Genomic DNA, 23731 nt, shown 5'->3' with positions numbered 1-23731 from the left:
ACCTTCAAAACAATTTTAACCTGTGAAACTGAAATTTACTCAATTTCCAAAGATCTTATTTCTGAAATATTTCAGAAAGTTTTAAATATTCAGTTTTTGAAACTCAGAAATGTTTTTTTTTTAGAGATTAATCTGTAAATGTCTGAGTGGGAGTGGATCCTTGGAGGGGGGGTACTCTTTCTCTCTGTCTCTCCCCTCCCCCCCCCCCCCCTCTCTCTCTCTCTCTCTCTCTCTCATTGTTGTTGTCATTCCGGCCAGCAGCCAGTCTTGTATCAGGTCTGCAGCCCGGAGGTCTCAGTCGTCTCTCTCTGATTCTCAGACTGACCGGATCCGCGGTTCGGCTGCAGACTGAGCTCCGACCCGGTTCCGGGAGCCGCTGATCCAGGGACGGAGCCTCCATGAGCGCTGCGTAAAGGCGCATAGTCACCAGGAGCCCAACGGATTAGTTTCTCTCCAGCTGTCCTCATATCGGAGCAGCAGGGAGGTTTTGTCCGGTTTCGGTTGCTGCTGCTTTTCTCTCCATGGATGGTTGAGCAGCCCGACACGCCGCGGACTTTGCTCCCGGGATCAGAGCTCCTTTCCCGGCCAGCAGCTCCCCGTTTCGGGAGCGTTTTTTCTTTTTCCTCTTGATTTGTCCAAAGTCGTCCGGTTGGGTTTGATTTGGATTCACGGACTCGCTTCTTGGAAGGAGATTCCCAATGAAGAGTTCACTGTTCCCCGGAGCGGATCGGGACTCGCAGTGATTTACCCCAACCCGCCTCTGCAGGGGCAAACCGGGAGCAGTGGTGGGTACAAACTGATTTCACTCCTTCATTCATTCATTCATTTTATACTAAAAGCTCATTTACCTTACATATTTATTTCTACTAACTCCTAAATCTGAGTTTTGGTTTTAGAGGAAATAACAAAAAGCTCCAGATATGGAATATTTATTAGCTAGTTTTTATTGTGAAGCGGAGAATGAAACTGGTTTTTCTACCTTAATTTACGCCAAACTGAGTCAGCTGACACTAAAACTTTTCACATGTTTGACAGAGAAGCGGAGTTTGAACTTTGTCACCACAGCTTCAAACCTGAAACAAAAACAACAAAACAGAAAATATGACTTTTTTTTTGTCTTCCCGGCGTTTCTGAGGCGATCTGATTAAAAGTTTAAAAAGGAAAACCTGAAGGTAATTCCAGAAACTCTGACTGCCTTCTGCTTTAAACTGATCACCGGACTGATCGAAGTTACTGATTGGCAGAAGCGCGCAGGTGTCACAGTGACTCCGAGTCATTTCGTTCCCGAATGTTTCCAGACTTGATCCTTTTCGTAGCTGCCAGCAAACCGCTGCGTGTAAATAAATAAGCCCCTACACACCGCTGAATTCTGGAGATAATCTTTGGATTTCGCTACAAACTATTAACGGATCACCATTGTTCTGGTTCAGTCCTATCTAATCCCGAATATGACCGAAATAAAATCATTTTTAAGCGACTTCAATATGTTTTTTTTTATTTTATTGGTGTCAAAAGCCGCGTTAAGTTACAGCAGAGGGAAGAAGAAGAGCACAAATCATGTGAACGAAGCAGGAAACTCAGAAACCAAACTGGAGGAATTAAGTTAGTAAGTCGATTTAATTATTTATAAACGAAGTGAAGAAAGTTTAACTTAACAGCAAAATAAATTACAAAAACTTTTACAATAATTTAAACTGGTAGTAGTTTTGTGATTAAGAAAAAAACATGTCTGAAATAGTAAAACAATATTTCCCTGCTCCAACAGCTAGGGTGCGCTGCTCATTCGAAAGTTTAGCTTGCTAGCAAACTTGAATTTAGCGCGTTGCTAAATTGGATTAAAAACATTTTAAATCTATTCAAAAATGTTGGAATGTAAGCTGTTAAATGAGAAGCTCGGATTGCTAGCATGTTTGAGTTTAGCTTTAGTAATACTAGCTGTCTTTATAAAAGTTTTAAAATCTACTTTATAGCTGTTGCATATAACTCTTTCTGAAAAATGACGCTAAGATTCGCCACTTATTGCAAACACTGGACCAAGGTTAACAAACTCAGCTTTGAAGCATGTTTGACTTCAGCATTATCTCTGGTGCTAATCTAGTTAAAGTTGGATGCAAGCTTTTTAAAATCTATTCCAACATGGTGGAATGTAAACCACTTCTCTTACAACAACCATCCCTTAACCACGAATACCTCGGGGATGAGGAGATTAGTTTGCTAGCAAGTTTAACTTTAGCATTAGCGCTGGAGCTAAACAAGTTAAAACTGGAGTAAAACACAAAACCTTTCCCAATCATGAGTCTTTTTTATTTTTTAGAAAGTTGATATTCATAATACAGTAGATAAATATTATTTCACAAAGTAATAAATCAGAATAACAGTTAACTGGATTAGCATCTTCTATTTTAATGTTTTAACGGGATTTATTATGATAATAAAGATGCTATTATTAGAGTTTCACCATTGTTAAATGATAATTAAAAAAACTTGGTACACTTCAGATAAATTCATTTTTTAGTGTAAGAATTGACACACGGTCGGTAAGAAATGACCAGCAGCCATAGGAAACGTTAGCTCTGGTATTTAAATAGAGGCTGACTAGTCGGGTTTATTAAGCGTGAATTATGTGGCAGAAACACGCCAGCGACGCCGCTTCCCTCCGGTTTTAGATGCGGATAATAAAAAGAAAGCAGAATACAGCGGAAGTGTTTTTGGCTCCAGCTGCATTTCAGCCGCCATCCGGAGGAATTAGCAGCAACAGGAGAAAGAGACAGACGGGGGGAAAGTTTTCCAGGCCCTAATTGAGAAAGAATACGTTTCATTCAGCAAAGCTTGTTCTCCTAGTGGCATGTGTGCGCGCCGCTTGGGTCTGGCGCCTGAGCTCAGCTGGCGCAGCATGCCGCAGAAAAACAAAAAAAAATAAAAATCCCTGCATTGCTCCGGTCTCTCCCTGACAGCCCACCGCCGGTCAGTCTGTCAGGACGATTTCACATCGCCTCGCTGCACAGCTAACAGGCTAACAGCCCCACAGCATGACACCTCCTACACCATGCCCAGCCGGAGACATGAGGAGTTTCTCCAAATATGCAACTGAGACTCAGAACTCATCTGAAGTGCTTGCTGCTGAACGATCTCAGCACAGGCCGGGCCAAGGCATACGCAAACATGGCTGCTGCTGCTACAGGCGTGCCAAACGGCATATCGTTTCCGATCTTCATTTTTAACAAAAATTGAGCAGGAAAAAAAAAAAAAAAAAAAAATCACTTTGAGCAAAAATTGACTTATTATTTTAGTAAGTTGACGATATTTTAGTATCAATCTGATGCCAAGTAAGCATAGGGCCAGTATCCCTGATTCACATACTGATATTTATTCATGACATATCATCAAATTCCAGGTGTTTTTGTGGTTATTTTTTTATTATTTTCTTCAAATATTGCATGGAACTTAGAAACAGTTTATAAAAAAATACTTTAATATCATATTAGCATTATAAACAGAACACCAGAAAAACAAAAAACTGTTTGTGTTCTCATAAAACTTTGGACACCAAATGACTAAATCAGAGAAATAAAACTTTTGACACTGAAAAAAAAATTATCGAGTATTTTGGTTCAGTTCCTAGTCCAAATATTTTAGTCCACCTTAAATAAGACAAACTAACTTACAGCAAACTTTGTATTTAGTCAATAATTAATTAATATTGACGAAAAAGGTCTAGTTCCACATGCAGATATTTTCACTAATAACTTGGGGAAAATCTCATGTTACTTCATAAAAGTATCACCTGGTGGAACCAGAACTGGGTTGCTAGGAAACGGTCCAGGCTTGGCTGGGGTTGCTAGGTAACGGCACGGTGCCTGCCAATTGTGAAATACGTGAGAGAATCTGTGTATCACTCAGGCTTGATCAATTTACTTAAACTGAGCTTTTACTTCTGCTGTAAGTTAGTTTTGTCTTATTTGAAGTGAACTAACTAGTTTGAGCTAGAAACTAAACCAAAAATACTTGGTAAGATTTTGTGTTTTTGCAGTGCACTATTTGTATTCTCACATTTATGTAATAAATAACAGTCATTTGCTTATTCGTTGAAATTAAAATCTGATCAGGGCCAAACGTTTCTCTATTTTGACTCTAATAGATTAAAATAAAACTAATAATTTAGTCAAAAAGAATATTTAAAATAAACAAAATTTCAGTCAAATTTGTGACTTTTATGGGAATTGTAAACAAAAGGATTTAAAGACATCTTCACATGTTAAAGGTGGAAACTGAGGTGGTCAATCAATAGGAAGACTCTATTGTGTTACTTTTATATTTATTCTAGTACCGTATTTTCCGGACTATAAGCCGCTACTTTTCTCCCAGGCTTTGAACCAGGCGGCTTGTAGCCCAGTGTGGCTTTTCTGTGGATTTTTCTTCCACCACCAGGGGGCTCTGTAGCCTGAAGTGAATCATTGGAAATCAAAATTGGAAATCAAAGAAGAAAAGTGCTAATTTCATTTAAAACAAGCACATGCTAGCAGTAGGCACGACGGAGAAATGTTTTCAGACCCATTTCCCCTCTTCATGGAAACCGCAGGAAGACGTTCATATGATGCAGCTTTTAAGTTGAAGGCTGCAGATGCGGCTAATTATGAGGTGAACTCTATAATCCGGAAAATACGGTATTTATTTTCTGAGTAAATAGTCCAGAGTGAGTCCGAAGACATGGCCACTGCGGCTCCCGGCTGGTTTCCAGTGTTTTCCCAGTTTGTACCGGCGGAGCGCCACCAACTGGCAAACAGGCAGAACATCACTCAGAGCTGGAACAGAAGCCAGACGGCCTGGGCTAAAAGTCCCACCACGACGTGAAACATTTCATCAGACAGAAAGTTAATCTACACTCCAAAACTAAAAAGAAGAAAGAAAAAACTTAGTGAGACAGAAACAGCCTGACGACGAAGAGGCTGGAGAATGTGAGACAGACAGGAGGACAGACAGGAGGACAGATGGACAGACAGGAGGACAGATGGACAGACAGGAGGACAGACAGGAGGACAGATGGACAGAAAGGAGGACAGATGGACAGACAGGAGGACAGATGGACAGAAAGGAGGACAGATGGACAGACAGGAGGACAGATGGACAGACAGGAGGACAGACAGGAGGACAGATGGACAGACAGGAGGACAGACAGGAGGACAGATGGACAGACAGGAGGACAGACAGGAGGACAGATGGACAGACAGGAGGACAGATGGACAGAAAGGAGGACAGATGGACAGACAGGAGGACAGATGGACAGACAGGAGGACAGATGGACAGACAGGAGGACAGACAGGAGGACAGATGGACAGACAGGAGGACAGATGGACAGACAGGAGGACATCTGTCAGGAATTTGTTTTTGACGTCTAGTTTTAAGGCGATCAGGACGGTTCGTGTCTCTCCTCAAAGCGTCTCTTTCAGAGGACAGACAGACAGACTCACTGTCTGTCCTCTGGTTGGTTTCTTCCTGCAGGATCCAGATTTAGAAACTTCCTGTGGCTTCCTGAGGTCCCGATGCGTGAGGCCCCTCGCAGGCTTCCTGCTTCTTCCCCGTGAAACTCAGGCGTTGCGTCGGGACGATGGAGCGCGGCCGCCTGCTGTGCGTCCTCCTGCTCTGCTTGGTGGACAGCGTGGCGGTCCGAAGCCCCCAGAGCAGAACCAAAGGTGAGACCAGTTTGGGTTTTATTTGGGGGTATCAGAGTAGAAAACCGTCTCCTGTTCAGTCACCATTTTGCACAACTTTGTATCAATCTATCTGTCATATAAAAATCTTAAAGTTTGTGGTTTTAATGTCATGAAACGTGGAGCGTCTGACCTCTAACGTCCTTGACAGAACTTTAGTCAAAATGTAAAATGATTGTTTACTCTGGTATATTCCATGTAGTGTATTTTTCTTGAGACTTTTCTGCCATGCTAAGAAACACGTTGTTAGTTTTTAGGTCTGATGACGAATTTGTAAGGAAACAGATGAAAAGATTTTTGAGCTTCTTACTGGAAATTTACTCCTGTTTTGTACAACGGCCCGGTTCCACCGCTGTTGACAGTCAAATAATTAAAATAAAACATCAACTAAAGCCCCTGTCTGAAATAAATGCACCTGAATTGAAGGCTGGATGCTGCTGAATTATTATTTATTAAAATCTTTATCAGAACTGTTTCCTGTCAGTCTTACTAACTCCTGAGGTTCTGGACCTTCACTGTTAAATTAAAGATTTCTTCTGTTTTCAAAGCCGGTCAGGAGCAGCGCTGAAGATCTTTATGCGCCGATGGTTGTGGTGCCGTTTCCGTGGGGACATGAAGGTCTCATTGTCCCAGCTGAGTCTCTTCCTGCCAGGCCGGCTGATTGGGCGGCTTGTTTGTGTTGCTTCTCTTGTTGTTTGCCCCCTCGCCTCTGGGTGACAATTCACACCCCACCGTAAGTTCAACTCCAGGGCAGCGGCCCGGTCTGGGCGAGTTCATTAACGCTGGGTGGTTCACATCTGAGACTTTTCAGACAGATTTGATCAGATTCTAGACGTCTGAGGAACATTCAGCAGCTTGTGTTGATCGTCTGGATCAATCAGTCTTTTCTTTGAGCTACAGGGAGCCAGTGGAGCGACTTTAAAACTGCTGTTATTGCTCTATCTTCCTGGTTTTAGTCAGCACTCGTGTGCAGGGTCGAGTTTGGTGGTTAATCCACTTCTATCCCAGACTTTTCAAAGTCTGTAGAAACCAGATGATTCTGGCTCCACTCTTCCCTTATAATTTGAACAAATGTCGTGTTTTGAATTCTTACTAAACATGCATAAAAAAACTATTTCTTTGAATGTGTTTTCCTGCATTTGACCAATCCTCCGTGTCTGATTTTCCACTTACAAGGTTGTAAACGTGTTCCTTGTTCCTGAAAGCATTACCTGCATGCACTCTGGGTGATTAGACAGAAAGGCAGCACTTCACTCCCAGAAGGGAACAGATTGCCCTTTCACTTAGTGCTCGCAGGATGCAATCAGACAGAAAATTGCTCTGGAAAATTGCTCGTCCTGAGTGAGTGAGCAGCGGCAGAGGGCTCCGGCCAGGCAGCAGATACGCTTCAGGACAAGCGGCCCCCTGTAGCTGATAGTGACACCATAGTGGCTGGGTTATCAGGGCACTCTATCACTGCTTCCTGGCAGCATTAAATGTCAGAGTTTTGTTAGCAACATGGCGCGTTTCTCTTCCTGGTAAAGGCAAATCTCCAGGTTGTCTTTTGTCACATTTTCTCTTGATGTTGGTGAGGTGATCAGTAGTCTGTAGCTGCTAATTCAGCCTGTGTTACAAACAGCCTGTCTTCAAAATCCCAACAAACTAATTAGAGCCAAAAATGTCCTCTAAATTTACTTCTGCTGTCCATTACCACCGCTTTGTGTTCTCCAGATCTTCGTGCATCCAGGCCTCTTATCATACCAGGGTATCCGGAAAACACCACAGTGGTGGTTGGTGGCCAAGTGAAACTCTTATGCAAAGTCCACAGGCCGGTATCTACCAAAGTGCAGTGGCTGAAAACAGATTCTAGCAGCTCCGGACAAACCGAAGCAGGACCGCCTCGCATCAAGGCCCTGACAGTAAGAACTCATCTACAGCAGAAGCTCTGCCATTTCATTTATAATGTTGGGCAAGAATAAAGCCCCTTCACTAAACTACCATTCCCTCTGCAGCCGCTGAAAGGTAATGGCTCCAAGGTCAGCACCCTCCATCTGCCCAATGTCACTATGGAGGATGCAGGCGAGTACGTCTGCATGGCCGAGAGCGTCCAGGGGGGGCGGACAGCTCAGGCCATGCAGTCAGCATGGTTGGAAGTCCTGCCTGGTGAGGAACTCTATCACTAAGAGCGAATTCACTCCAGATCAATCCAGTCTGCTTTTACCAAACTAGAGCTCATCTGTCTAGAAAGTCCAGCTCATTACTGAGGTGTAAATGCTAATCAAACCAAAAACTGCCCCTGGCGACGTCCTTGGAGGACCCAGAAACCTCCGTCTGTCTTCAGCTGAAGTGAACTCTTGCTTGGTTTGAATGTATATGTGAACGCCAAGCGGACCAGAGACCGCTCCAAAAGCAGGAAGTGTTCTACAGCGCAGGGCATTCTGGGTAAATCCAACCAAAGCTAACGTGTTAGCCTAGCGCTAGCAGCAGAAATGTGTCCTGGTCTTCAGCCAAAGACTAAAGAGATAAAATCTGACGCCTCCATCTTGTTTCCATCTGGTGAAGAAGGAAGTTGCTCTCAGTGTCTTCAGAGGTTTTGGTGTGGTTTCCTTCAGTGGTTGTTGGTGCAGCGCCCCCACAGGCCAGGAGGGGAACAGGTTGGTTTGGGTCAGAACCACAGCAGCTGCAGGTGGAGCAGATGTTCTGGTTCCAGTAGAACCGGGTCCATCAGAAAGGGAAACATCCTAAGTCTACATCTGGGTTCATCTACTGTTGTTTTGATGAAATTTTAATGTTTTAAATCACAGTATCTCCTTTCTTAGGTGCCATCAAATCCAAAACTGTAGAAGTGACTGCTGCTGAAGTCCAACCAGGTAACTTTTAATTTCATTTTTATTAACTGATTAGGACCAAGCTGCAGCAAGAAGGTCTTTGGTTTGAATTCTGGGTTCCTCATACGTGGAGTTTACATGTGTGGGTTCTCATTCTACAACTTCTGCATGTTGGTTAATCGGTGTCTGTAGATTGGCATGTGAGTGTATGATTGTTTGTCCTTCGTGTCTCTGTTGCCCTGGGATTGACTGGGGCGATGGTGGTATCGGTGGTAGGAGTTCATCTTGTTACCAGGTTGCCGGTTTGAGTCTTTGTGTCCTCGGGAAAAACTCTTCATCCTGCTGGTGGCGGTCAGAAGTGCTGCTGCTGCTTGGTAGCCTCGCTTGCCACCATCAGGGTGTGAATGTCTAATAACACGACAGAAAGACGATATGAAACGTCTACAGATTCCATGACTGCAGCGTTTTGTGGTCCTCTGGGCCTGATGATGAAACGCTATACAAGTACAGGCCGTGTACCATAGAGTCCTATCCAGAGTGTACTCTGCTTCTGATCCATTGGGTCAGACAGATAGGCAAATATAAAATCCTGTAAGAAATACGAGGCTAAAAAACCGACTGGCACAAACCCTTGAAAAATGATGTTTCTTGTGTCGATAGAGCGCCGGTTCTCTCTCTGTTGACTCCCTGTAACTCCACTGAAGCTTCACCAGCCCTCTCCATCCACTGTCACGTTGCAGCATGTTCATTAGCTTCAGCCGGTCCTCTTGCTTGTTTCTCTTCTTGACCTGTTTTCTGGAGTGACAAAGGGAGGGAGGAGGTTGCTGTGTTAGCCGTACGGCTCTCAGCCACCCAGTAAGTCGCTGAAGAGGAGGAGGGGCTGTGCTGAGGAGGGCCGGGTCATTAAGGCCTCGGTCTCCATGGTAGTCCCATTGTACTTATGCATATGTGGGGACAGAAAATGCTGAGGAGGTGCAAGGTCATAGCTGAGGGAATGGCTCACAGATTGAGCCAAGAGACTGGCTAATGCTGTGTGGCAGTGGATTAAAACTGTCAAAAGAAAAGTCCTGGACTGGCACTTCTAACACTTGTCTTGAATTTGACAGAGGTTCCTCAGGACCTTAGTGAGGACACCACTGAAAATCTCCTGCTGGAGCCAGGAAACATTGTGAAGCTGCGCTGCGATACGAACACCCGGCCGGGCGTGGCGCTCCACTGGTACAAGGAAGGGGTCAGGCTGCTGCCCACACCCCGCATCCAGGTGCGTGGTGTCGTCATGGAGATCACAAGTGTGACGTACGAGGATTCAGGATCGTATGCTTGTGTTCTTCGGGGAACTAAAAATCCTGTGAGGAAGTTCACAATCACTGTGGCAGGTAAGATGAAGCGACATTACAGAAAATCAGATTTGTATCCGGTCAGTGAATTCTCATATCGTCTTTCTGTCTTTTATTAGACATGCCAGGATCAGGAGACGATGATGAGGACGACGGCTTGGAGGATTCATCTGCTGAAACTGAAAAGGACCAAGTTTACTTCTCTAGAGGTGAGGAGTTGTTTTCACAATATTTGGTAAATCTAAAACAGAATGTGACTTACAGGCTTTGTTTTTGCAATCCAAGTTGTGAAAACAAAGACTTGATGGCTGACTGGGCCTCCACCTCAGTAAGGCTCAGCCCTCAGCATGGGCTTGTCCCTCAAAACCTGGGACTCAACGTAGATTAGCCCCTCAAAAACGTACAACTTATCTTGTCCCTCAAAACTTTAGATTTGAGTGGAACCTGTGCAAAAATAAGGTGTAAGCACCAGCACCCTAACCCCACATTGCATGTCCTGGTGTTTCATCAAGAACTTTGATTTAGTTCGATTCCCGGCGACGTTTGCCGCATGTCTTCCTCTCTCTCTCCCCCTTCCTGTCAGCCTGCTGTCATAAAAGGGACACTAGAGCCACAAAAGACCCCCTGCTGGGGAGGAAAAAAAAGAAAACTTTAATTTATTGGTCTTTGTCTCTGCAGGACCCTATTGGACCCACACCCATCGTATGGAGAAGAAGCTGTATGCCGTTCCTGCAGGAAACACTGTGAAGTTTCGCTGCCCTGCTATGGGGCGTCCGATGCCAGCGATCCGCTGGCTGAAAAACGGACGTGAATTCAGAGGAGAGCATCGCATCGGTGGGATTAAGGTGAGGCTTTGTGGAAGTCTTTGGTCTTCTTATGGCCAACGCTTTTATAGGGTAAGAGAGATTTAGGTTCTCTTATTCTTTTCACTCTTTATGATATTTGACGTGTTTTGTTTTGGCCAGCTAAGGCATCAGCACTGGAGCCTGGTGATGGAGAGCGTTGTGCCCTCCGACAGAGGGAACTACACCTGCCTGGTGGTGAACAGATATGGATCCATTACTCACAGCTATGTTCTGGATGTTTTGGGTAGGACATGGACGATTGCTCTTCAGATTGACCACAAAACACAGACAGGGAACAAAGTGCTGATTTATCTGGCTGATGGTACCCAGCACTAGTTAAAAGATTTAATTTGAGGGTTGAACAGAAGGTAGCCGGGGCGCCTGGGATTGACAATGACCGCCAGAACAAGGACGGTCAGGCGTCCAGTCCAGTTTTCTACCTGATTTGTGACAAGAAACTGAGGAGAGCTGCAAATCATTTGGTCACTTGTTTTGCTGGATGTTGAGCACAGGGTCAGTTTCTATCCCTGCTGACAGGAACAAGAGGTGGAAACTAACGAGAAAACTAACGAGATCAGAAAGTGACCGCAGATGAAAGAGGCCGCTGCCGGAGAGGCATGCTAATAGAACCAGTTTTGATCCTAAATTGACATTTCTCATTCTGTTCCCAACACACAAACACATTCAAAGAAGACATTTTGCTTCCTTTACTCAGTCCTTTTCCTGCTTTGTCTTCCCGCAGAGCGCTCCCCCCACAGGCCCATCCTGCAGGCTGGGCTGCCGGCCAACACCACAGCCGTGGTCGGCAACGACGTTCAGTTCCACTGCAAGGTTTACAGCGACGCCCAGCCTCACATTCAGTGGCTCAAACACGTTGAAAGGAACGGCAGCCGCTACGGTCCTGATGGGACTCCCTACGTTCAGGTCCTCAAGGTTTGGATCCACCGCTGGACGGACAGACATCAGTCACATAGGACCAAACATAGACACGGGATTTTGATGCTTCCCTTCTGTAATTCATGTCTGGTAGACTGGCAGTCTGAACATGTCTGAGGTCGAGGTGCTCTACCTGTCTAAAGTTACCCTGGAGGATGCAGGAGAATACACCTGCCTGGCCGGCAATTCAATCGGCTTTGCCTACCAGTCGGCCTGGCTCACCGTGCTGTCAGGTAACAACAGCACTAAATGGGTTTCCATTTCACTGAACTGCTCTGATTATGCTTATATAAACGGTCATCACGTGCTAATGGGGCATTGCACCAATAGAAGCAAGAAGATGCATGCTATCTTCACAATGTGGACTGCTGCAGGCCCAGCCTGGTCTTGTCCGGCCTCATGCTGGTGGAAAAGTCCTGATTGGTCCACATCCAGAACAGAAACCAGAGAAACAACTGGAGATGCTCCAAAAGCTGTTCTGTTTTGTTTTCATAAAAACCTGATGTTGGTCTTTCAACAGAGACATTAAATTGATTTTACATTTCCAGGCTACATTAAATCACGCCTCACATCACCAGAAATGATTAAATCATTAAACTGTGACAGCAGTCTGTTAGTTTGCACATCAAGTCAAAGATTTTCAGAAAATGTTTCCAAATGAGGCACCTGGCAGGACAGAAAGAGGTTCGGAGGATCAAACCTTCCTGCATAAACCACAGATGCAGCAGTTGCAGAAAACGCTGCTTTGTTTTCATTCACTTTTTTATCCTATAAGCAGAACTAACAGAGTCTTATTTACTCAAATGTTACCAACATGCTTCTGGTGCTGGGAACGTCACTGCAGTGTGGCTGTCCAGGACAAAATGAACAAGAGTCAGGTCAAAGGTCAATTTCCCAAAGAGACTCTTTCTCTATCCGAATGTAGCCAGAGGAGTCCAAACAACCAGATGTTTTATGGTCATAGTGATAACGTGTGTAGAATCCATAAAAGTCTCGTCTGCAGAGCAGATTGTTGTCATTTTACACTTTGAGAACAGGATCACCTCAGCAGCATGATGGCCTCCAGCTGGCTGAAATGACTTTCTCCACTTCATTAATTCCTCCTGCTGAAGTCCATCTATCTTCTTGTTCCTGCAGAAGAAGAAGCAGCCGAGTCCATGGAGACCCTGGAGACCAAGTACACCGACATCATCATCTACGCCTGTGGCTTCGTGGCTCTGATCATGGCCGCCATCATTGTGGTGTTGTGCCGGATGCAGGTTCACCCACGCAGGGAGCCTTTCGACGCACTTCCTGTCCAGAAGCTCTCCAAGTTCCCTCTGCGCAGACAGGTACAACGCTCCGTAATCACAGCGGAGGGAAGTCCGTCTCTACCGGTTCCAACGAGCCTGATCTGGACTTTTTATCTTTACTGGTTCAATCTGTACCGTTACTCAAATAAATAAAGAACTTGATGCATAATTAGGCTTATTAATCTTATGAACTCTGAAGGTTCATAGGGTATCCAGGGTGTCCCCTGGAAAACCTGCTAAGCCCAGTGGTAGGTGGCGCTAGAGCAGTCCTCCGTGTCTTTGTGTCAAATGTTTAATGCTACAAACATTTGGAGGAGACGGATCATAATCTGGAAATAATGTGAGGCCAACAGGCAGCGACACAATCAGCTAACCCTAGCTTAATCTGTCTTTACTGTTACTGGTGGATAAAAAATAATATCTAAACTAAACCGATGATGGTAAGTCTGGAGGGCCGCCAGGCTGATGATACACTGGGAGAAACTGGGATGTACTTGGGCTACGTCTGTAGAAACAAACGTATGATCCAAAAGGAAGGTTGTTAAACTTGAATCTGTTTTTGTAAAGTATTCAGTGGAGTCCAACTCGTCTGGAAAGTCCAGTGCATCTCTGATGAGGGTGGCTAGACTCTCGTCCGGCTGTTCGCCGATGCTAGCTGGCGTTATGGAGTTTGAGCTGCCGTACGATCCAGACTGGGAGTTCCCAAGGGAGAAGTAAGTCATCTGCACTTCTTTTCTCACGTAAAAATATTTGATATCCTGTAACAGTGAGGTGTCTGTGAAAGGTTGTGTCCTGAAATCCTAAAAGGTTTTGAGAACATTGAGGTTTCATTTGGTTTTGGGATCCAGACTCAGTAAAAGGTTTAGCTATCGAATCATGTGGGGACCTAAAATAAAAGGCCTGCAGGACATTTTTGGCTCTCTCCAACCTGTAGTTTAAGAAACCAAAGGTTCAAATTATGGATTTGTACAATTCTCATTTCAACATACTCATTTTCTCTCTCCAGCTTGACACTGGGAAAGCCTCTGGGAGAGGGCTGCTTTGGTCAGGTGGTCAGAGCCGAAGCTTTCGGCATCAACAAGGACTTCCTGGATCAGGCCACCACTGTTGCAGTCAAGATGCTCAAAGGTGAAAATAAAGGAATGAAAGTAATTGATGAGTTTTCTGCTTTCCGTCGGTGTAAACGACATGGCCTGTTCTTCAGATGACGCCACAGACAAAGACCTTGCAGACCTCATTTCAGAGATGGAGCTGATGAAAGTAATGGACAAACACAAGAACATCATCAACCTCCTGGGGGTCTGCACGCAGGACGGTGAGCTTCTAATAGTCTTCCTGCCTCCTAAAGCCTCATTTATTGTCTCAGGTTGAGTGATCCCAAACCCTGAGGCTGCAGTCACAACAAGTGGCCCTTCATCCCGTTTGATTCCTCTCCACAGGGCCCCTGTACGTGCTGGTGGAGTACGCCTCCAAAGGCAGTTTGAGGGAGTACCTGCGGGCCAGGCGGCCTCCAGGCATGGATTACACCTTTGATGTGACTAAAGTGCCTGAGGAGCAGCTCACCTTCAAAGACCTGCTGTCCTGTGCCTACCAGGTGGCCCGAGGGATGGAGTACCTGGCCTCCAAACGGGTGGGTTCAGTTGAAAGGTGGGAATGACGTCCGAGTGCTTGTAATTCCCTCAACAAGCACTTTAAGGATGCTAAACGTGAGCTATCAGGAGCTATCAGGAGCTATCAGGAGCTATCCCTGCTCCTGATTTATACTTGCATCTTTTATTTTGTTGCATATTCATAGTTTTGGTAAATTTGTGAAGACAGCCCAGCCAGCGGGTTGACTATTGTAGGAAGAACTCTCAGACTTTCAGCTTGTTTTGTTTTTCTTCAATAAGACGGTAAATCAGAAATTTAAGCTGGTTAAATGGAGGAGGAACTGTTTCCCTGCCAGGATATTGATTGACAGAATGAGCTTTGTGAGCGATTCCTGAGGTCTGTTGTTTTTCTATTTGACCTCCTGTCTAAACAGGTTTTAGCCAGTTTAGTTTTTCTGTCACTATAATCAAAGCATTGACATTATTTTGCCTAAACTTCTTGTTGTGAACATCATTTATTGATGCCACGAGGTGAAGAGACGGTGAGAGAGAGAGGTCTCTATTAAAATGACTTTAGCATGTTACATTGGCAATTAGCAACGTTAGCATTAGCAACTGAAAACATTATTCTCTGTGTGTGTATTATCTGGACTTTGTAGAGTTAGCCAACGATCCATGACAGAAAGAGGTTTGAAGATAAGAAGGATAATCCAGATTATCTTTGTGGTAATAAGTTTATTCTTCTTAAAATCTGCTGACCCTCTGATAGCTGCCTGAAAACATGACGGCAGCTAATCGTTTGCTTTTGAAAGGCTTCCTGCACACAATCTGGCTGCTAAAAACCAAAACACATTTTCTTTGTTGAGTAACAGGCTGCTGTGAGTGTAGCCTGTTAGCGCTTAGCTGTGTTAGCTACACCTGAGCTAACACTGGCCAAGGCAGGTGGAGCTAAAACGGGTCATTCTTGGGTCAGTTTCTCAGGGCATCTGTAGTTTGTTGTGGTTGTTATTCATGAGTCACAACTCTCCATGCAGTTCTAAGTTACATTTCAAAATGGCTGCTGCACAAATAACACTGCAAAAACACAAAATATTACCAAGTAACTTTAGCCTAGTTTATAGTGTCAATATCTTGAGAAACTAGAACTAAGACAGAATTAACTTTTCAGCAGGATACCAGAGTTTTACTCAAGTCAATAAAATTGATTAAAAATCTGATTATTTCACTTCTAAAAAGACATTTTCACCATGCTATAAGTGAAATAATCTGCCAAATATTTTTCATCATTAAAGAATTATTGACTTAAAATAATCTTCCACTTCTTACTGAAAACTTTCTTCTGAGTCACTTTTCTCGTATTTCAAATAAAATAAAACTCTTGTTGAGATTCAGAGTTTCTGCAGTTGGAATATTGTGAAACTTGCAAGACTCAACAGTTTTTACACAGTAATCTGATTACAATCTGTTCAATGACATTTCTCCTTCACAGTTGAACCCATAAGAAGTACATTGCTGTGGTTTGTGATGCTAACTGTGTTTAGCATCACTAATGGGTGTGAAGAGGTTTAACAGCCGATTGGTTTGCTGTTCCTTCATTAACAGATTTTGACTCTGAATCCCGCCGGCGGGACCAGCTGCTGTCCTCCCTTTCTCTTTCTACTCTTTGCCCCCTTCACCCCATTTTTTAGTTTCTTTCATTTTCCCAGCATGCACTCTGTCCGAGTGCGTCTTATCAACACGTCTCTTTGTGCCAGCCGGTTTCTCGGAGCGGCATTCCTGAGCAGCGAGCCGCCGCAGCTTCAGTCCTCTTTACTCTCCATCTGCCTGTCCCTTCGGCTTGCAGGGCTTTGTCCTTCCTAACGTCGCCATAAATCTGTTAGCAAACAGGCGAGCGGAGCAGAGCCGTCATCTGGCATCAAGTTTCTGGCTCTGCTGAATGCCAGAGTCTGAAACTAACCCACCATTATGGGGAGACCCACAAACCCAGAGCGCTTCGTTCTGCAGCTCCCCACAAATCCCATGACTATTTCCAATGAAAACCAAAATAAACTTAATGACATACGTTGAATGTGGGCAAACACTGCTTTCTTTTTTCCCCTCTTCCTGAAGGGTTGGTTTAAACTCCAGGATTTCTATATAAAGACAATTTTATTTTTGTGGAATTCACTACAATGAGGCCCTGTGAGCTGATTTTAGACGAGCAGTCTTCTCATTTGGGCAGAGAATGTGCAATTACATTTTACCGTATGCCTTGAAATAACAACCTAGATTTATCCAAAGCTTTCATGACTCTAAAAGCAGAAAGAAAAACATTTTTCTGCCTTCTTGTGAAGTCAGAACAGAATCAAAATCGGGGATTAGGCATCCCTGAATTAAGGCCTTAAAATGCCATAAATTCACAAAAAGAAAGTAAATTAGCCTTAATCCTTAATCACAGGATTTGTTTTTTGTTTTTTTTGTTAGAACAATTAAATCTAATATGTTGTAGTTTTTTTCTCATTGGACTTTTTTCAGTGACGTCTGAGAAAAGTCTGCATCGACGTCTTCATAGCATTCTGAAAGGCTACCGCTAACTAGCTGCTAATATAACCTTGCTAGCTACCTGGCTAGCTTCTTTGCATGTATCATTGGTAAGTGCAAATGTATTGCCGGTTGGCTGGACAAAGTTTATACATTTGTGTAGAAATGTAGGTCTTAAATGTTATTCAGAATGGTCTTAAGAAGTTTTCAATGTGAGCTGGTGAAACCTGCAGAACCCAGAGGCCATGAAGTCAAGTCTGTTTTCTGTCTGTGTTTTTGCAGTGCATCCACAGGGACTTGGCCGCCAGGAACGTCCTGGTGACGGGAGACAACGTGATGAAGATCGCAGACTTCGGCCTGGCCAGGGGTGTCCACCACATCGACTACTACAAGAAAACCACCAACGTGAGTTTCTGCTGCTGCATTTCTCACCAGGAAAAACTCCTGTAAGAAAAGACAGGTGGACTTGGTAAAGTTCATCGGGTTGGCTGAAAAGTTGTTGGTTATTTTGATGTGGATTCAAAGAAGCAAGTAAGAGGGAAAAAATGCAGAGATTTACTTCAATAAATTGGCTTCATTTTCCCGACACAAAAAGCAAAACAAAGGAAGGAACCTAGTTGGGATCCAAAGAAGGGAAGGCAGGAAACAAGCAAAGTCTGGATGTAGGGATGAAGGAAGGAAAGGAGAAATAAGGAGGTTTATGATGCAATATTTAGACAATGAGAGGAAAGTAAATCAGTCGTTGTAACCCTCCAAACCGATCCTGGCTGGTGAAACTGACGTGTCTCTGCAGGGCCGGCTGCCGGTGAAGTGGATGGCACCAGAAGCTTTGTTTGACAGAGTCTACACCCACCAAAGCGACGTGTGAGTTCATCTTGTCCTCTTCCAGAACCACTGGGTTCTGATGAAACCGGAGCTAATGTGGTGGTCTGACCGTCTCTCTCAGATGGTCGTTTGGCGTCCTGATGTGGGAGATTTTCACGCTGGGTGGTTCTCCGTACCCCGGCATCCCGGTGGAGGAGCTCTTCAAGCTGCTGAAGGAGGGACACCGCATGGACAAGCCGTCCAACTGCACACACGAACTGTAAGTCAGAAACTCTTCTGTCCTGACGCAACGGGGTTCCGGTCCACTAACCGACCTCTGACCTCTGACCTCTGGTCCTCCAAACCTCCGTCTGGTTCGGTTGGTCGACAAGATTTTTGCCGACAAAGTTTTTTTATTTTAGTCTTGGATGCAAAACGTTTATATCTTTTGTACTGTTTTGGGTTCATTTCTGCTCTGTGTTCTCTTAATAAAATGCCTTTTTTGACTCTTTCTACTCCAGTTATCGATGAATCGATTGCTAAATTAGTTGACAATAACATCAGTAATTAATTAATCTGGTTAACCGTTTCACTCCTAGTAATGTTGTGATGAAATGTTCCTTTCCCTGCAGCTACATGCTGATGCGTGAATGCTGGCACGCTGTTCCCACCCAGAGGCCGACGTTCAAGCAGCTGGTGGAGGAGCTGGACAAAGCGCTGCTCTCCATCTCTGACGAGGTGAGAGCCGCTACAACCTTTAACTGAGCCAATCCAAAACTCTTCAAATTATTCAGTGGTTTAAAACACTTAGGGGACTCATTTCTCACATGTAGTGGGGTGAAACCATTCAAAGTCTATGTCTGAGAACTGAAAAACACAAAAGCAGCAGAAAACTCTGCAAACTAAAAATGCTGTGATTTGGGCTGGCTGATATGCATTTAAAGTTTTATCAAGATATTTAGTAGGACTATTGTGACAACAGTAAAATTGATAAGAAAACTATTTATCACAGAAATTGCTGCAACCACAGGAAATAAAACCAAAAGGAAAAATCCTGCAAATCCATAAGAGCTCCAGACCACTAGGGGGAGTCTGGAGCATCTGATACTATCAATGTAAATATCCTGATGTTAAACAATACTGTCATAAACTGTGTGTCATATGACCAGTGATGGCATAGTTACTTTAAAAAAGTAACTTAGTTATATTACTGACAACTTGATTTGGAAAGTAACTAAGTTACATTGAAAGTAACTTTTTAGTTACTTTCAGCAGCTGCTGACAGCAACGCTGTGAAAATCACATTGATCTTTGTCAATATTTAATTGTCAGTTATTTTATAATGGTAACATCAACAATGTGTCTCCATAAGGCTGAACTGAAGAGGAGATTGTAGAAAAAACAGTACAAAAAATAAAAAACATGAGTAGTTTGTGTGGTCCACTGTTGTCTGGAAAACTCTAAGAAGGATTTTAAAGCCCCCCCCCCCCCCCCCAGCCCCCAGGTTCTGCGTTACGGCCCTGCGTTTGATGTCACAGCACACAGAGCTCCTCCTGCAGCTCCACTCAGATGGCTGCACAGATTTGTGACACTTATCTTAATATTAATAATTATAGTGGCGTTAAGTTGCCATTATAATTATTGCCAACTACGGACACGTTCATTCGTGGCTGTTTTCACGTTTATTGTGCTGTTCATATTGGTCTCGATGTTTGCAGTTTTCTGGAGCGCAACGCGAAACTCGACGTCATTCAGAGGTAATACATTAACTTGACATTAAAAACACAGCAGGACGGATCATCCAGGAAATGATGGACAGGAGAGACGGACTAAAACTACCTTAATGACGGACAAATTCTGGGATTTATTATGAGTCTCTGCTTATTTCCAAACCCAAATGAGTAACTTCATGTTCAAAAACGAGCCTAAAAAGCGCCGCTTATGAAATTTTCAAGCGACTTTTAAAAAATGAAGCCCAAAGCCGCTTATAATAATCGGACTTGTCGACAGAAACTCAAAATAGTTCCAGTTTTTCCACCAACAAAATGCGCATCTCCCTCCATTGTTTACATTTCTGTCGCATAGAGACGTCGGTCACTCGACAAGACGAGTAGAGGAAATAAGATTCAATAACAAAAGAAGATAGTAACGCAAAAATGATTTTGATAAGTAACTGTAGTCTGACTACTGGATTTGAAACAGCAACTCGTTAGATTACTGGTTACTGTAACGCGTTACATCTGTACTGTCTTCCATCGTTCCCCTGACTAAATGATCATATCCTGTCTTTACCATAAACAAATAGGATTTGTTGGTTGACTCCCCCTAGTGGTCTGGAGGACTTTTGTATTTCATAATTGGTGCATTTCCTGTTTGCAGCATTTAGTTTGAGATTTCAGGATTTTCATTTTGTTGTGTTTGCTTCTAGTTTCTGTTAGCAGTTTTTCTGTTGAGTTTATTTATTTTTTAAGTTGTGTTTTGGAATTTGCATCATTTATTGTTTATAGTTTTCACTCAGTTCTTCCTCTGACCCCCTCAGTACTTGGACCTGTCCACGCCGTTCGAACAGTACTCGCCGTCCTGTGAGGACACTTCCAGCTCCTGCTCCTCCGACAACGACTCGGTTTTTACGCACGACGCCCTGTCCACCGACCCCTGTCTCCTGGCCTACCAGGACGTCCGCTCTCGGATCGACCCCAAAGCGGCTCTCCGATAGACTCTGCTTCCCGCTGGCGCCTCACCGAAGGTGGAAGCTGCATTTCCCAACTTAAAGGTTTAATTCTCATTGGACTTTTCATGGGAGGTCTTAGATAGACGTAGGCATTTATACCCACAGAGAGCACTAAGGCCAGCTGAGGAAACGCATGTAGCGTTCAGGAGAACAAGCTGAACTCTGAAACCGGCTGCTGGCGGAGAAACAAGGCGGCGCTGCAGGAAAGACGCTGGAACTCAAAGTCATTAGCTGGACGGACAGAGACCTGCAAACCTGAAGACGGTTTAAAGAAAAATGATTATTTTGCTATGATAAAAAGTTAAGAAATTGATTGTTGATATAAATTGCTCTATATAATAATATTTTACGTTTATATTGCTTATTTAAAAAGGAAGAAGTCTTAAATCTCAGGATCTCTCACTGCTGTAGTGGCAGCAAAGTGCCTGAACTGATGATTTCCTGTGAATATATTAGAATAATAAAATATTTTATGTACATATCAGTGACAGAAAACAGCCGCCTTTCACAAATTATTCTGAATGACAGAAAAATGACATTATTGTTGGGAAAATGAGAGAAAATGTTGACCTCAAAGTGCTAAATGTAGCCAAAGTTATTTAGAAGTTGAGAAAGAAAAAAAGCTGGAGATGATTTGAGAGTTTTACTTGAGAACTCTTGAAATTAAATCTTTAATTTTTATTTTACCTGCAGCTCAAAGAAAATGGAAACATAAAAACAGTTGAGGTTTTGAGTCTTTTTGGATTTGAGATTCAGTTTAAGCAGTTACTATCTTACATGTAGCATATAACACTAGGAAACTTAATTTAGCTTTAATCCAGATTAGCTCACCTGAGGCTAAAGCTAACAGCTGACATGAGAAGGGCAGAAATAGACTGGAGTGAGTCAAAACAACTCATTTTGTGAAGATAACGTCTCGTATCCCAGGAAAAAACAGGATGATTGAAGTGGAGAATGTAGGTTGGAGGCGGTGCGCCATGACTGATCTTCCCCCGTGAAACAGTGACACCCATAAATAAATACTCATTCCTTTAGTTTGCATTTTTAATTTTGTTTAAGGCAACAACGTTCTGCTGCAAGAAGAAAGAAAATTAAAATAAAATACTTCTGACACTTCAAATGCAGTGCTCATAAATTTTAGCAGCACTGGAATCCCGTACACCCGTTAGTACAAGCAGTGGCAGCAGTCAGTCGAAATCAATCAAGTTTTCCACTTTTCTGATTGTCTGACTGATAAAAGCATAAATTGTTATGAGAAACTAAAACATTCCTGTGGTTGCAGTGGACTGTGTTTTATACATGTTTACTCTGTTCAAGTTTTGCACTAGACAATCACTCTGACAGGAAATGCTTCATTCTCAGTTTGTTTCACACAGGAAGACCAATGGTGGCGGAAACGCCTCCAGTGCAAATAATGATAAGCTACTTTCCTGCAAACATGAAGGATTTAAAGATATTTACTTGTTTTGTTTTGAGACGTCAGCTGTCTCCATCCATGTTTCACAAAGGATGATTATTGCTGGTGCACCACCTTCATCCTTCATTTTCTGTTAATTTTCAATTTCTTTGTAAACAAAAGTCCACTGTGACAAAAACACTAAATCTTACCAAGTAGTTTTGTACAGTGTCTAGCTCAAATATCATCGTTCACTTTAAATAAGTCAAAACTAACTTACAAGTTACTTCTCAGCAAGATATAGAAGCTTGTTTCAAATAAATATTTCCTTAATATTGATTAAAAAGTTTAGTTTTTAATTGTGGAAAACATGAAATAATCTGCCAGTGGAAACAGAATTAGTTTGTTTCGTTGTTTTAATTCCTTAATTCTGCTTTAAAAACCCCACCACTTCCACTGACAGATTATTTCACAATCTATGTGCGCTGCACTGTTACCTAGCAACCCCAGCTCAGCCAGTCCGTTACCTAGCAACCCAGTTCTAGTTCCACTGGCAAATTACTTCCCTTATGACGAGATATTTCTCACATTATTAGAGAAACATGAATAATGGCCAGTGGGACTAGAATTCAGCCACTACATGATGCTAAAATGTGACTTGTATGTTAGCTAGTCCATATTTTAAGTGAAGTGAGACGTCGGCACTAGAAACCAGAGCAGATCCTGGGTCAGATTTGGTGTTTTCCCAGTGAAGGAGGATGAACAGTTAACGGTGTGGGGCTCTGTGGGATCTGGCCCAAACCCACTGTCATGGCTGATGGGGGGCTGTGTGATTGATTTCAAATAGAGGAGGGGGGGGTGGGGGGGGGCTCCATTGTGTGACTGTAACCCTTCACCTGGTCCAATCTGGTTCTGAGGGCCGGCCGGGCCCACAGCCGGGCCCACAGCCGGGCCCACAGCCGGGCCGGACAATGGGGGCTTTGCCGGCTTAATGGGTGTGACCAGAGACTGAGCAGCTCTTTGCGTCGCTGGAGCTGCTGTGTAAATGAAGAGGCTCTTATTATGCTAATGTCTCCTTCAAAAGCCTCCTGTCTCTTTAAATTACAAATCTTAATTCGAAGCAGCTGTAGACATTTCTCCTGAGTCTGAAAAACAAACAGCAGAAAATAAAAATGGAAACTTTGATCCTCCCTCTTTCCACCATTTTGTTTGTTAGGATTCAACTATTTCTGGTATATTGTCTGTTTTTATCGACATTTCTCTCATATTGCCATTTAAATTCACCTGCATTTTTACATTCCTGTAAACTCTAAAGTACCAAATTTCTCCTCAAAGTCAGAGAATTATTTTAGAAATATCTAATTTATTTGTCTATTGTTTTGTTTTTATATGAAATAAAGTATAATTTAAAATAAAGCTGCTCTATCTTTCTCAGTTTGTCTGGTTTGATTATAAATCGATCAATAACTGTCAAAACTCCGTTTCCATGGTGACAAAATGGCAGAGGCTGAATGACCAGAATCCATTTTTTTTGCCAGTAAATCTGTTCACAGGTTGGAAATGATGGAAGTAAAGATGAGCAGAGCAGCAGGAGGATAAAGTTTCTGTGTTGGGCTGAACAATTAGTGACGGTTATTAATAAATCACTTTTCACAGACATCAAATCACAAAGAACTGTACAATAAAAAATAAAATAAATCAACCTTAAACTAAGCAAAAGCATAAAACAAACATAAAAGTCTGAGAAAATAAAAGTGTTTTCTGCT

The 23731-nt window shown here is 43.2% G+C and overlaps 1 protein-coding gene across 4 annotated transcripts; it reads left to right on the top strand.

Moving 5' to 3' along the window:
• The first annotated feature begins 271 nt into the window (after positions 1-271).
• On the top strand, positions 272-23396 carry fgfr4 (fibroblast growth factor receptor 4). Of its 4 annotated transcripts, none has more exons than XM_044140495.1 (21): positions 272-785; positions 5500-5690; positions 7419-7606; positions 7700-7850; positions 8507-8557; positions 9622-9891; positions 9972-10061; positions 10531-10697; positions 10818-10941; positions 11440-11630; positions 11728-11866; positions 12771-12964; positions 13493-13638; positions 13932-14053; positions 14130-14240; positions 14365-14555; positions 17317-17439; positions 17828-17898; positions 17981-18118; positions 18471-18576; positions 20378-23396. In XM_044140495.1, the coding sequence occupies exons 2-21, from the start codon at positions 5606-5608 to the stop codon at positions 20552-20554; spliced, it is 2835 nt and encodes a 944-aa protein (XP_043996430.1). In that variant the 5' UTR covers positions 272-785; positions 5500-5605; the 3' UTR covers positions 20555-23396. The 4 variants fall into 4 exon arrangements, with proteins under 4 accessions (XP_043996430.1, XP_043996435.1, XP_043996434.1 ...); XM_044140499.1 differs by lacking the exon at positions 272-785 and adding an exon at positions 1250-4638; XM_044140498.1 differs by lacking the exon at positions 272-785 and adding an exon at positions 5345-5415.
• Positions 23397-23731: the final 335 nt, after the last annotated feature.

Source organism: Gambusia affinis, linkage group LG15, assembly GCF_019740435.1.
Source record: "Gambusia affinis linkage group LG15, SWU_Gaff_1.0, whole genome shotgun sequence".
In the NCBI taxonomy this organism is placed as follows: Eukaryota; Metazoa; Chordata; class Actinopteri; order Cyprinodontiformes; family Poeciliidae; genus Gambusia; species Gambusia affinis.
The sequence above is the reverse complement of the archived record's forward strand: the minus strand, read 5'-3'. Positions and strand labels throughout refer to the sequence as shown.